At 45.2% G+C, this 13,810-nt stretch overlaps 1 protein-coding gene across 2 annotated transcripts in view; it reads right to left on the bottom strand.

Moving 5' to 3' along the window:
• Positions 1 to 13,810, bottom strand: part of RNF165 (ring finger protein 165) — a 112,334-nt gene that overhangs the window by 14,651 nt on the left and 83,873 nt on the right. For both annotated transcript variants that reach the window (XM_043547369.1, XM_037902775.2), the window contains exons 2-4: positions 13,042 to 13,351; positions 7,742 to 7,867; positions 223 to 352 (exon numbers count right to left, since the gene is read on the bottom strand). In XM_043547369.1, coding sequence (XP_043403304.1) covers positions 223 to 352; positions 7,742 to 7,867; positions 13,042 to 13,351 — 566 coding nt within the window. The remainder of the gene's footprint in view (positions 1 to 222; positions 353 to 7,741; positions 7,868 to 13,041; positions 13,352 to 13,810) is intronic.

Raw genomic sequence — 13,810 nt, 5'->3', positions numbered from 1 at the left:
AATCAGCGTCGCTCCACTGATGGTAACAGAAGTAATCCTATTTACTTTTCCTGCCCAATGAGTACAATGATGCAACCTTATCCTCTCAGGCAGACTCCCTCCCACAGCCAGAGATAAGTGGGACTCTTAGAAGACAGGTGATGGAAAGATAACAGCCTTTATTTTGACTGCTTTCTGGCAGACAATGCATAAAACATTTCCCAGCAGAAGTGTTTCACTTACCATCTGCGCTGAGGATGTGTTTCTGGGGAAATGGTGCATTCTAGATGTAGCTAAATAATGTTGATAGTGCTGAGGAACTGGCCTGACCTGGAACTGGGCATGCGTCAGTCCAGCATCAACACTAAGATCCCTGTAAGAATGAGACCGAAAATACATATATACAGAAAACATAAATCCAATCTTCCTTTTAAAACCCTCGCTTTATTTCTGAGCCCATATACACTGCCCGTTATAATTCATAGCACGCTCTCACATACTATGCACGCAGTTCATTGGGTCCCATTCTCAGCTACAACGGTGCAAATCCAGAGTGATGCCACTGACATCGGTAGTTACTCCAGATTTACAGCACTACAGTAGAGCAGAACTAGGTCAGATTCTCCGCTGTCTTGCTCTTTGTGCAAGTCACTTGCACCTTGTCAAGGCGAGTGTAAAGTGGTGGTAAGAGTCCTGATTTTCATATGTGCAAGGCAGTAGAGAAATAGGCCCACTGGCTTCATGACTGGATTAATAAAAATTTAGTGGCCTTATTTGCGCTCCAGGAGATGACGGGTAAGGCAATGTGAATCAAATGGTTCAGAACAGGCCAGGTTTTGGTTTCGCTCATGCCAGTGTAAATCTGGAGTAATTCTACTGGCTATAGAATCTGCCTGTTCCACTTAATTTTTTTATTAATACTAATCATACTTTGCTTATATACTTTACAAACATAGGAGATGCCTCACCTGCCGATAAAATGCAATCACTTCCAAAGTGAAACAAAGCATCTGTTTTACACAGGACAGCAACAGTAGCACAGGGAGAGAAGAACTGAAACTACAAGGAGAATTTTAGGTAGGCAGAGTAATACCAATCACCCAAATTGGAATTAAGCCAGAACACAGCAAGGCCTTGGTCAAATATGACTGTGGGAGCTTTAACACCACCAAATAGTCTAAGAGCTGGAATTCACATAGTATTCAAAAGCTGGCCCAGCCCAATGAACAGAACCCCCTAACAGATCACAAGGGTAATGGTCCAATGCTGACTCAGAGTCCCACCTACAATGCTTTCTGCAGCACTTGTGTCTTCATTGGAGATTTACCATCCCAGGGATGAGCTCATCTACAGTTGCATGGCTTAGGAGAGCACCGTGGTTCACAGCACAAAGTGAGATGGTACATACTTTACCCTAATCAGTCACCCCAAGCCTCTGAACTGCAAAATTATTATTAAAAGCAAACAAAGAGAAGGAAGCAATATATAGGAGGGGGAAAGGAATACATCTGAGGGGAATGGGGCAGAAAGTGGGCTGGAGTCATAAGGAAAGAAGTTCATCAATTTTTAAGCCAGAAAGGACCATTAGACCATCTAGTCTGTTTACAGATTACAACATCATCTAGTCAGACCTCCTGTGTGACACAGGCCAAAGAATTTAACCCAGCTACTCCTGTGTTGAGCCTAACCACTTGTGTTTGGCTAAAGCATCTCTTCCAGAAAGGCATCTAATCTTGATCTGAGACATCTAGAGATGGAGAATCTACTACTGTTGTAATCTCAGAAAAAAGATAGTTTGTCTCATTGCATTTCTCATGCTTTCACCAGACAGAAATTTATGATCTCCATAAGCCCTCCAGCAGGGACCCCCTCCTGTGCACACACATACAGACACAAACCTGTGAGCTAAAACTAGGTTGACCAGATGTCCCAATTTTATAGGGACAGTCCCAATTTTGGGGTCTTTTTCTTATATAGGCTCCTATTACTCTCCACCCCCGTCCCGATTTTTCACATTTGCTGTCTGGTCACGCTAGCTAAAATGTGCTGGCAAACCCCACCCTCTTGATTCCTGGAGTCCAAGGGCAGACAGCTAGTACAGTATCTCCGTCAGCAATTCAATTAACAGATCCCTTGGCTCTCCAGCAAGAGAAATCTTGTAGCAAACAGCGCTTTGAATGTTGGTCACTTTATCAGAGTTACAAAAGTAGGCACTCTAATAACCATTGTATTAGCACTTGCCAAAGCGAAGCTAATGAGAATGGAGGAATTGCCTTTTCATTCCATCCTCAAACTTCCTTTTCCTTAAGCGGAGGAAGAGAGCAGCCGGCATTGAGGCTCGTTATGAGCTATCAAAACATTTCTTCAATGCACTGTGGAAGCTGCTTTCCCCCAGCAGCGGATGGCAGACATGAAAGTAGAAGTCTTTGGCAGCACTGCTGCTTGAAACATCCTGAGGGTGAGGAGAGAACTCCAACGCCCACTCCTGCCATTTCTCTAGCCTATTCTTGCCCTTGCTTGGCTGTACCATGCCTCCTGTCACGCGGGATCTCAAATAGAACAAGCCTCAGACCAGGAGAAGGTCCACCGAAGGATGCAAGGTGTTGCAAGAGGGAGACTGCCATATGAGGAGAGATTTATAAGCTGTCCCACTAATACTTAGTGTGCAAGAGATAAGATTAAGAATTCAGAGTGAGAGAGAGGAGAAGCAGTGTGGTCCAGTTGTCTATTCATGACTCTGCTGCTAGTTTTTATGATAGACATACATAATAGGGCATAGGTATACCTGATGCTATACAGAGAGAGTAACAACTCTTTCTTTTTAAAGACCTTATTATAATCTAAGGCCCCATTCTTACAATGGCATCTGCCCCGGCAGACCCCTGCATCGATGCCTAGCTCTACTATAGAAGAACATTGGAACTTCGGGTTGGTGCAGGAGGCTGTTTGCATGGATATCTTTGCAGGATCAGGGCATAAAAAGACACCATTAAGCCTCTCCTGTCTGATTCTTGGGTTTTCCTACCTCCCTGTGGCTGTGGGCCCAACTGGCTAGGGCATCTAGAAGTGTCAAGGAGAAAGTTTTTAAAGGTTTCAGCGGACAAAGATCAACATTTTCAAATGTGGATGGCCAAAGTTAGGCACCCAAATCCAGACTTTGGCATCTACCTAAAAGTGGTCAGATTTTCAAAGGTGCTGAGCACCCACAGCTCCATTTAGGGATGAGAGAAAGTCAGGGTATTTACACCTCTGCAAACCAAGTCACTATTATACAGGTGTATAAATATGCATTTTAGGTGCCTACTATTAGCCACCGATTTCTAATTCTTTTCCTTGAATAGATAGCTTTGAAACGCACACCACTGTGAATTGATTACTAGTGCTGAGAGGGCCAAGCCGCTGGGCTCTGCTCCTGCAGCAAGAAGTTGAGAAAGTCAGCGGAGGCTCCGTCTACACTACGAGCTCAGGGTGCGATGTCCCTGTTCGCGTGCATGCACTTGCACTAGTGCTCATCAAGTTAGTGTGAATATAAATGGGCAAGGTAGCCACGGCGGTAGCAGCAGCCTAGCAGAGGGGCCGCAGAGCTGAGCCATGCAGTGTACATACCCACTGGTTTCAAGTAGGTTTGTACTCGGCACAGCTCAGACATGCCTCCGTTACCAGTGCTACCATGGCTACCCTGCTATTTATACTCGTGCTAACTCAAGCAGTGCTAGTGCAAGTATTCATACACCAGCAGGGAAATCACACCCCTCGCTCCTAGCGCAGACGGAGCCTGAGTTCAGCATGGCCAGACAGGGTGAAACATCCTGCAGGATGAATGACTCAAATTCAACCCTTAAAGACATATGGGGAGATACTGTTTGTGGTTTTTGTGTATTTTACATATATATGAGTAGTGGTCAACAATGTAATCAACAGTCCCTGTCTATGCTGTATTCTGTTAATTCAGAGATCAAAAGAACATCCTAGCATTTAAATGAACTGTAAACACGGGATATCTCTCTATTCATCTCTCTTTGAAGTGTATAGCAAATCACCTGTGAATGGTGGAAAAACAGGCAATTGCTTTATGAATAATTAACAACAATGCTTAGGAAATGAGGGCCTGTTGTTCCTCGAGGAACTCTAATCTGTCAAAAAGAAGGAGGAGGACTTGTGGCACCTTAGAGACTAACAAGTTTATTTGATCATAAGCTTTTGTGGGCTTAAACCCACGTCATCGGATGCATGCCGTAGTAAATACAATAGGAAGATATATACATACACAGAGAACATGAAAAAATGGGGGTTGCCATACCCAGTATAATGAGAGTGATCAGTTAAGGTGAGCTATTATCAGCAGGAGAAAAAGAACCTTTTATAGTGATGAAGATGTCGGCAGCGGCACTGCTGTGGGTACCCGCATGGCCCCACATTATGCCAATATTTTTATGGCTGACTTAGAACAACGCTTTTCCACTGCATGCATCCGATGACGTGGGTTTTAGCCCACGATGCTTGGGTCCCAATCTTTTTTATCTCTGATCTGCTTGATGCTTCAATGCAGGGGAAGCGTAAGCTACAAGATTGAGATCCCAATTGTCTAAGGTTATACGACATGCCAATGGAAAAGTCAGGTGGGGATCCTATTCATATGACAAGGCATCCTTCAGTGCACATCATGTATCTGCACAATTACACAATTTACTCGTGCAGCTGCAGCACTATAATTGAATCACCAAATTAACCACACAATTGTGCACCTAACTTAAAAAAAAAAATCATGCCCACTACATGATGTTGCTTCACAGGCAGGAGGATCCCAACTAACGGACCATATTGAATGTTTTCTGAGCATTTTGAAATGAATGAATATGACAAGCTAGCTGGGGAAAGCAAAAACAACCACCACCAACGTTCTAGCCCAAGCCAACATCGGCACAGCTTTCTGATGCACAGACATCATAGATTCCCATCTTGTTGCAATGCCCATAGGACTCATCTCACTTGGAAATAATAATTGAAGGATTAAAGCCAGGATAACAGGTTAGATCATCGCACTCACTAAATGCATATTCAGAAGACAATCTGTGGGACCAAAGGGAGTGTTTTATGTTTTAATAAAGGTATGGCTGTTGGAAATATCTGATCACTTTCAGCAATTCCACCCATCCCCTTTTCATGTAAAACTACACTCCCTTACCTTCAAGTGAATGCAGTCTCCACTGATGTATTAATACATTACAGGAATGTTTTTACATCTATCACTGGATAGACTAGTACAAGCACCCTGAGGGGAGATGAGTCACCTAAAAGTATATATACATATATACTATATGATTTCCTGACAGCCACTCCTTCGGTTTTATAAGATTATTGAACAACCAAGGCAAAAATAGGATGTTAAGTGGTGCTTTATAATGAACATAATTAACACTACACACACACACAGAGAGAGAGAGAAAGAGAGAGCACTATTCCATCTAGAGAGAACCTAAAGCACTTGTCAGCACATAGAAACTGGGCCAAATTCTGCTCTCGTTGGCGTCAATAATGGGAATGCTTGAGAAAAAGAGACAGAAGAATCAGGCCATATTGATACTGAACTTCAAAGGTTACAAAGTCACAAATTAGGAAATGCCAGAATTCAGGTTGTCTGTGCAACCTTAATTCGTCCCCCTTGTGCATATGGATTATGATCCAGTCTTTAATTACATGATGATATGCTATTTTTTCCACAGCAGCCCCACCACATTCAGGGCGCAGAATGGACTGTGCTCACTTATTGAGCAGCTATTCAATAATTTGTTTTTCCCTTGTTGGTCAATGTGGACTTGTGCCGTTTTCACTGCACACTATTCAAACCGTGTCCTGACCACTGTTCCCTCTAAGCTGTGTGCGCGTACACACAGATCCGAAACCCCGCGTACATGGTGAAACACCATGAGCACAAAAATTCGCACCGAAGCACAACAATTTGCACAGAAGAAATTTTTTGCACACATGGCCTGTCAAAAATTTGCACAGAAGAAATTTTTTGCGCACATGGCCTGTCAAAAATTAGAGGGAACACTGGTCCTGACAACAGAATGATTAATTTCCTGGTGGGCTTTTCTGTTGTTCTCATCACTTTAGTAGCCAAGCACTTCACAAGTATTATTTATTTTCAGAACACCCCTGGGAGCTGAGGGGTGCTATTATCCACATTTTACAGATGGGGAACTGAGGTACAGCGAGATTGAAGTCAAAAGTATCCACTAGTTTTGTTTCAGAGTTTTGGGTGCCCAATTTGAGACATCTAGAACCTGATGTTTCAGAGTACTTAGCATTATACAGCTCTGTATATGTTCCAAGCACAGCTCCCCTTGACTTCAGTTTCAGCTATGAATATTAGCACTTCCACAAATCAAATCCCAGGCTCTCAAATCAGGAACCCATAAAATGAGGAACATACAATTCCTGTGAAAAGTTTGGTTTAAATGAATTGCCTCCCACTGCACAATAACACAGTGACAGAGGCAAGGATAGAATCCAACTCTCCTGGGCAGCATTCAACTGCCTTAACCAAGAGATCCTCCTTTCTCTTCCTGCAATCCCTGCCTCATCCACTACATACCTTCCAAGACCATAATAGACTGAATGCACCTGATCTTGTCTATCTCGGAAGCTAAATTAACCCTGGGCCTGGCTAGTACTTGGATGAGAGATCACCTGGCAGGTGATATAGGCAGCTTTTCTTCAATTTCTGGTCACTACACACCTTCCAACTGCTGTAACCAAAGTAAAAGGGGTTCTACGGACAACAGCTTCCTTCCCTACACAGCCCTGATTCATCCCCAGAACATCTCCCTCCTGTGCACTGAATGAGGCAGGAGCCCTGCTGAATAAATAGTATGTGATCATGTAACTAATGACTGTCTCATAATGCCTATGCACAAGGGGATCAAATTAAGATGTGCCACCTTAATTCTGGCATTTCCCAAATTTTGGGTGCCTGACTTTGCAACTTTCATAATGTGCCGCCGACATAGTTTTGTGTGTAATTTCCTTGGTTCTTAAAAAAAAGAAACTGAAACAAAAACAACAGAAATTCCATTATGTGCTATCATATTGACACCACACTCATTGAACTGCAGCCACTTCTGCAAAGGAACGTGGCAGCTATTTAACAGCACATGGCAACTTTAAACCACCATTCAGGAGCAGAAGTGAAGAATTTCTGGGCTGGACTCTCTAGCTCAATGCGCCTTAGCTCTGCTGGCCTCTATCCTTCCCTCTCCACAGGCCCTGCAGCGCAGACCACAAAGAGAGGAATCCCAGTGGCCAGAACACAATGCAGCAGGGAACTAGAGACAGCTAGGACTGTCGAGAGCAGCCTCCAGTCTGCTCTAGTTTGACTAGAGGCTAAGGCAGAGAATCAGGGTGCTGTAACTGACTTCAAAACAGTCTGCTGCACCCACAACATATGCTGTATGCAGCAGAAAATCTGACCCACTAGTTGTAAGTAAAACTGCAGGAGGAATATAGATAGGGAAATGTAATTGCCCAAGCTGGGATCTGGTTGGGCCTCTGGGGTTAATGCCCCTACTTGCTATACAAGTGCAAAGTTTTATCATATTGTAAAAAGTGCCATGGGAACATTATCATTAATTTATTATAGCGAGTCAAAGTATAAACATTTTCCCATAGTACCCAGGGGCCATGATCATTAATGACCACAGTTGCTTATGGCTTTGGTTTTATGCCTCATCCAAAATACCAGGGGAAATGAAAGACTTACCAGTCTGTGCCTTCAGCTAAATACCTGGGCTGGGGCCCCATGGGTTGAGGAGTTTGCAGTTGGTGGCCGAACTCAAAGCCTGGGTGTAACCGATGAGGTTGAACAGACATGCGCTCCTGAGTCCGCCTGCAGGGGTGAAGAGAAGGGCAAGTGTGTTTAGAGGTGAGAAGCCCATGGCCGAATGACGTCAGGGGGTAAGAGATGGGCAGATTGCTAGGCAGAACATTGTGCACCTAGAGCTCCCTCACCAAACATACCTTCCTTCCTTCCTTTAAAATACAGGGAGGGAAAGATATTGCTCTTCCGTGGAACTTTATTTTTTTATCGCACCCTAAGCACGTAATCGCAAATAAGGCAAGAAAACAGCAGCAATAGAAATGGTCACACTTTTAAGGGGTTACAGACTAGACAGACAAGACACACAAGGGATGAGAGGGAGGGGCAGCAGAGGCAGAGAGGTGATGGGACTTGCCCAAAATCACATGGAAGGTCAGTGGCAGAGCCAGGAGTAGGATCCAGGTCACCTCAGTCCCTTTCCAGTACTTTATCCAAACTTACTCCGTTTACAAGCAAAAACAAAAGTACGTTATTTTTGAGCATCAGCACCACAAACAGCCTCAAATCTGTAAATCAAAAGATATACTTAGTGGCTCAGGGATAGTCAATCTGCTATCCTAATTTGGCACTCAGTTATACTCTCTGTATCCATCCTTGTCTCCACATTCATAGAATATCAGGGTTGGAAGGGACCTCAGGAGATCATCTAGTCCAATGCCCTGCTCAAAGCAGGACCAATCCCCAACTAAATCATCCCAGCCAGGGCTTTGTCAAGCCTGACCTTAAAAACCTCAAAGAAAGGAGATTCCACCACCTCCCTAGGTAACTCGTTCCAGTGCTTCACCACCCTCCTAGTGAAAAAGTTTTTCCTAATATCCAACCTAAACCTCCCCCAATGAAACTTGAGACCATTACTCCTTGTTCTCTCATCTGCTACCACTGAGAACAGAGTAGATCAGGGGTCTCAAACTCAAATGACCACGAGGGCCACATGAGGACTAGTACATTGGCCTGAGGGCCACACCACTGACCCCCGCTCCCGCTGCCCCGGCCCCGCCCCCACTCCACCCCTTCCATGAGGCCCCACCCCTGCCCCACCCCTTCCCCGAAATCCCCACCCCAACTCCGCCCCCTCCCTGACCCCAGGGGGTGCAGGGTGCAGCAGGGGGCTCAGGGCAGAGGACTGGGGTGCAGGAGGGGTGCGGGGTACGAAGGGGGACTCAAGGCAGGGGGTCCGGGTGCAGGAGGGGTGCGGTGTGTGGCAGGGGGTCTGGGTGCAGGAGGGATGCGGGGTGCAGCAGGGGGCTCAGGGCAGGGGGTCCAGGTGCAGGAGGGGTGCGGGGTGCAGCAGAGGGTTCGGGGGGGGGTCTGGTCCGGCGCGCACCCGGGGCAGGGCAGGCTCCCCGCCTGCCTGACCTGCCCCCATGCCGCTCTGGGAAGCGGCCGGAACCTGTGGGGGGGAGGGGCACAGGGGTCTGAGTGTTGCCCTGGCCTTGCCTCCAAGCACCGCCCCCGCAGCTCCCATTGGCTGGGATCGGGGAGCCGCACCCAATGGGAGCTTCAGGAGAGGTACCTGGAGGCGCGGCCAGGGCAACACACAGAAAATAACCCTGCGGGCCGCATGTTTGAGACCCCTGGACTAGATCCATCCTCTTTGGAACCCCCTTTCAGGTAGCTGAAAGCAGCTATCAAATCCCCCCTCATTCTTCTCTTCTGCAGACTAAACAATCCCAGTTCCCTCAGCCTCTCCTCATAAGTCATGTGCTCCAGTCCCCTAATCATTTTTGTTGCCCTCCGCTGGACGCTTTCCAATTTTTTCACATCCTTCTTGTAATGTGGGGTCCAAAACTGGACACAGTACTCCAGATGAGGCCTCACTAATGTCGAATAGAGGAGAACGATCACGTCCCTCGATCTGCTGGCTATGCCCCTACTTATACATCCCAAAATGCCATCGGCCTTCTTGGCAAGAAGGGCACACTGTTGACTCATATCCAGCTTCTCGTCCAACTTACTAACTTATTCAACGTACTAACCTGTTGTTATGAATGGCGTTCCACAGGACTCCACAGCTGGTAACTAGGAGAAAAATTTGGCCCTGCCCCTGGAATTTAGTCAACAGGTAGCATCTCAGACCCAGGCTTGCACATGGGTGTGGCAGTTGGGCCAAGCAATCCACCATCCACCAGCAGTCTCCCTCATACAGCCAATGAAATTGTGGCATGCAAATTAGCTGTAAATAGGGTTGCCAACTTTGGTTAGCTGTATTCCTGGAGGTTTCACAAAGGTTAAATTAAATTCCTGGAGACTCCAGGAAAATCCTGGAGGGTTGGCAATCCTAAGTAAAGGTGGCAGTGATTAGTTGAGTTATTTCTGATATCACAGTGGTCTAGGACTCCAGGCAATGCATATAGATACATGCCTTATTGTAGCTGTACATCCCAGGGGTGGAGTTTGTAAAGTCAAAATGGCTGAACACTTAAAAACTGGTCGGTAACAGACTGTGAATTCCAGTGACAATTCAACCTGGTGACAATCTAAACAAAAAAGAGCTCTCAGCCATGCTTGTAGTTGTACCCATCACTTCACACTGACTCTGACGTTCTAGGCTTCAGAATAACAATCCTGGAATTTTATTATATTGTTTTTTCTCTTGATGATATGCAGGTCAGAATAGACCCCCTGCTTGCTCTCCTTTAGTTGTTTTGTCTTTGCAGGGCTAAGAGAAGAAGGAGGTAGTACAAGCTGTGTGTCTAAGGGCTGGTCTACTCACAGCTCTTGACTACTTGAACTGCATCCACACTGTGGGGTTGCTCGGCTTTAACAATATCAGTTTCTAAATTGATATAGTTAGAGAGAGACAAAAACTATATGTAAACAAGACCTGAAGTACACAGATGAGGCTCTGAACATACAAAGGGTGAAACCTATGTGCTCAGTCTTTATGTAGTCAAACTCCTATTGACACTGATAAGGTGAATGAGGTACAACTACACGGCATACATTGATACTGACAGTTTGCCTGAGCAAAGACTGAGTAAATCTAAGTAAAGAACTCTGGATATAGCCCAAATGGAGTTAATCTGCTGAGTAAACAGGTTTCATTTTTCAGAGTCACAATAGAACCCGCACGCTACAAGACATAAACCAGATTCTCCCTATTAAGGGTTTGAAAGAAACCTTCCCTGTAGACAGGCTATTCTACAGCTGCCAGCAACAGAAATTCTTGCAGCTTCCTCTGGTACTAGCTGTTTCCCTGAACAAGATATGCTGGACTACATGAGCATTTCTTGACCTTTTCCATACTGGGACCCCCTGAGAACTCCCTCCCATATAGTTAGCATCACCCATGTAACATTGTGAGAAAGGCATAAGGGTTGTGTCCCCATTACCTGATTTGTGAATCCCCCAGGGGCCCATGACCACAAAGCCAACAACCCATTGATGTACCACTGATCTGATCATCTGAGGACATTTTTATGTAGAACTGCACTGTATGGTTTCAGAAGAGTGCAGTGTACAACTAAGTAATAAACATATCATCATTACCCTAGCCACAAATATATTTGCTACTAATCATTAAATCCACTTAAAGAACTAACCCATGCAAAACAAAACAAGCACAAGAAGAGTATAAGAAAACACCTTTAACAAGGAAAACATATGGAAAGGAGGAACCTTCACTTTGCAGCAATCCTTCCAAACACAGCATTATTGCAAAGCTTCATGCTTTAATTCTTGATCCATTAGTATAACCCACAAATGGTTTCCATATGTTTTCAAATAGGTCTCCCCATCCTATATTTTATATAAACCACTCTCTCAAGAAATGCAGTCTGAGTAAGGCTAGCCATCAGTTTCCATCTCTGTTGAGTTAAAATTATTCTCTTTGCAGTCATCAGTCTAGTCTGCAGCCAAGTTGCCTTCCTTGACAAAATGTTCTTCAAATCAGATGCATCATTTACTCTGTATGCAGCTGGATTATAGCCATCAAGCCTACATCCAGAATGATGATCCTCTGCCTTTCCACAATATGTACATATAAGTGAACAGACCCAGAATATGTGATCAAGTCTCCTATATGGTTGTGAAACCTCCAGCAAACATTTATAGATCTCATACAAACTACCCATTTTCTCTCTTGCCCAGTATAGATTATGTACAGTTTTAAAACTGTCATCCCGATTCTCCTGTCATTTACACTATTACCTCCAATGACTTCAGGTGAGTTACCCCAGTGTGAGAGAAGACTCTGTCTTAGTACTTTTAAATTCAGGTCCCCAACTAGTCTTATAATTAAGAAGCTAAATGTTTTCCCCATTACCTTTGTGTAACTTTCACCTATTCTGATCTCCCTTGTGCTTTTAGGCCCCACCACTAAATGTACGTATCTATGTATATATTTTATATGCTTAATGAGTTTCCTTCATGCATCTGAGTTTTCAGAGCACAGTTGGCACATCAGTCAGGTGTTTTCTGTAAGGAATCACTCAATGATTTTTCATACATAGTCACAACTGTGAATGCCACTCTTACTGGAACTTTTTTTAACTTGGAAAACAAACAAACAAAAAAAACCTAGTGGCTGATTTTCAGAAGAGCTGAGCAGCTACATATCCCATTCAATCTAGGTGCTTGTACTGTGGATCCCCATGTGATTGCATAGCTGCAACAGAAATTGAAAATCTGCTCTGCAGACTCTCTCTTCCTCTTGACCCTGAAAGACCACACCTTTGGTGCCAGCTGAATCTGTGGCACAGGCAGGTAGAAACCAAATGTCATAGGAAGTGAGTGAAAGACGGGGCCCCAGGACATCATTTGTTCAGAACCACTTTTCAGACCCTACAATGGAGGGATGCCCACAGGGGCATCCTTCCATTCTAACCTCAGAAGGTCTCATCGACTTCTGCATTTGAAAAATCAGGCCAGGGGTATTTATCCCCTCCAGCAGGTCGGACATGTGTAGAATGTTCTTTGACATCCAGCAAGTCAAGTCTGACATCAACTTTGTTTTACTGCGCTCCTGGAACAGGACATGGAGCCAAACTCAGGCCTGATTTAAATGTGTGTGAGACCCATTGACGACACTGGGTGTCAGCCCCAACTACCTGAGGGCTGAGCTTGTATTGTTATGTCACATATGTAAGAAGAAACATCACCCTCGAGAGCCATGGACTGGCTGGGGTGGGTTAGTTCATGGCTTGTAGCTGGCTGCCCTATTTCTTGGTGGAAAGGTCACTCACCTGGGATGAGGCATGACCCTGCGGTGCTGGGCCTCGAGGAGCTGCTGCTGGAGGAGGTATTGCTGGTGTAGCGCCTGAGGTAGGAAGGAGGGTCCTGTCACATCCTGGAACGGCAGGGCTGGCAGAGGTGGTAGGGGCTGGTGTAGTGGGCCGTTATGCTGGTGAGCTGTCGCCATGTGAGGGTTCAGCCCTGGCTGTGGCTGGACAGGGTGAGGGAGAGGGAAGTCAGCTGAGATCTGAGGTTGGGGGCCCAGATGGAAGTGCCGGCAGGAGGTAGCATGGGGGTGCTGAGACCTTTGAAAAGGAGCACCTGCAAAAGAAAAGCAAGTCTATCACAGAGGTATGCAAATACTGCCACAAAGGCTATGCAACAGGACTTCCTCTAGAATACCCCATCAGGAACAATGCCTGGAGGGAAATAGATTACACAGCCTCATAGATGTCTTCCATCTCTTCAAATTAATGATCAAAGCCATCTGTATGCCTCTGACCACATTTCCAAACATGCCTCCACAAAAGCCAGCAGTTGCATTATGTGTGCATAAGCTGGATAGCTGCATTAAACCAAACATGAAATCTTTAAAGCATATAAACCTTCCTACTTTCGCACACAAGACAGCCACAAACTCCCAGGATTGAGGAAGAAATGTTACATGTCCCCCAATGCCATCATTGTCCAGGGTGGAAAATTTATACTTTTTTCTGAAGCCTCTTGCATTGGCTGCTATCTGAGACAAGATCCTGGACTACATGGGCCAGTGGGCTGATT

This window comes from Chelonia mydas, chromosome 5 (assembly GCF_015237465.2).
Source record: "Chelonia mydas isolate rCheMyd1 chromosome 5, rCheMyd1.pri.v2, whole genome shotgun sequence".
In the NCBI taxonomy this organism is placed as follows: Eukaryota; Metazoa; Chordata; order Testudines; family Cheloniidae; genus Chelonia; species Chelonia mydas.
This window is presented reverse-complemented; position numbering and strand designations above follow the sequence as displayed.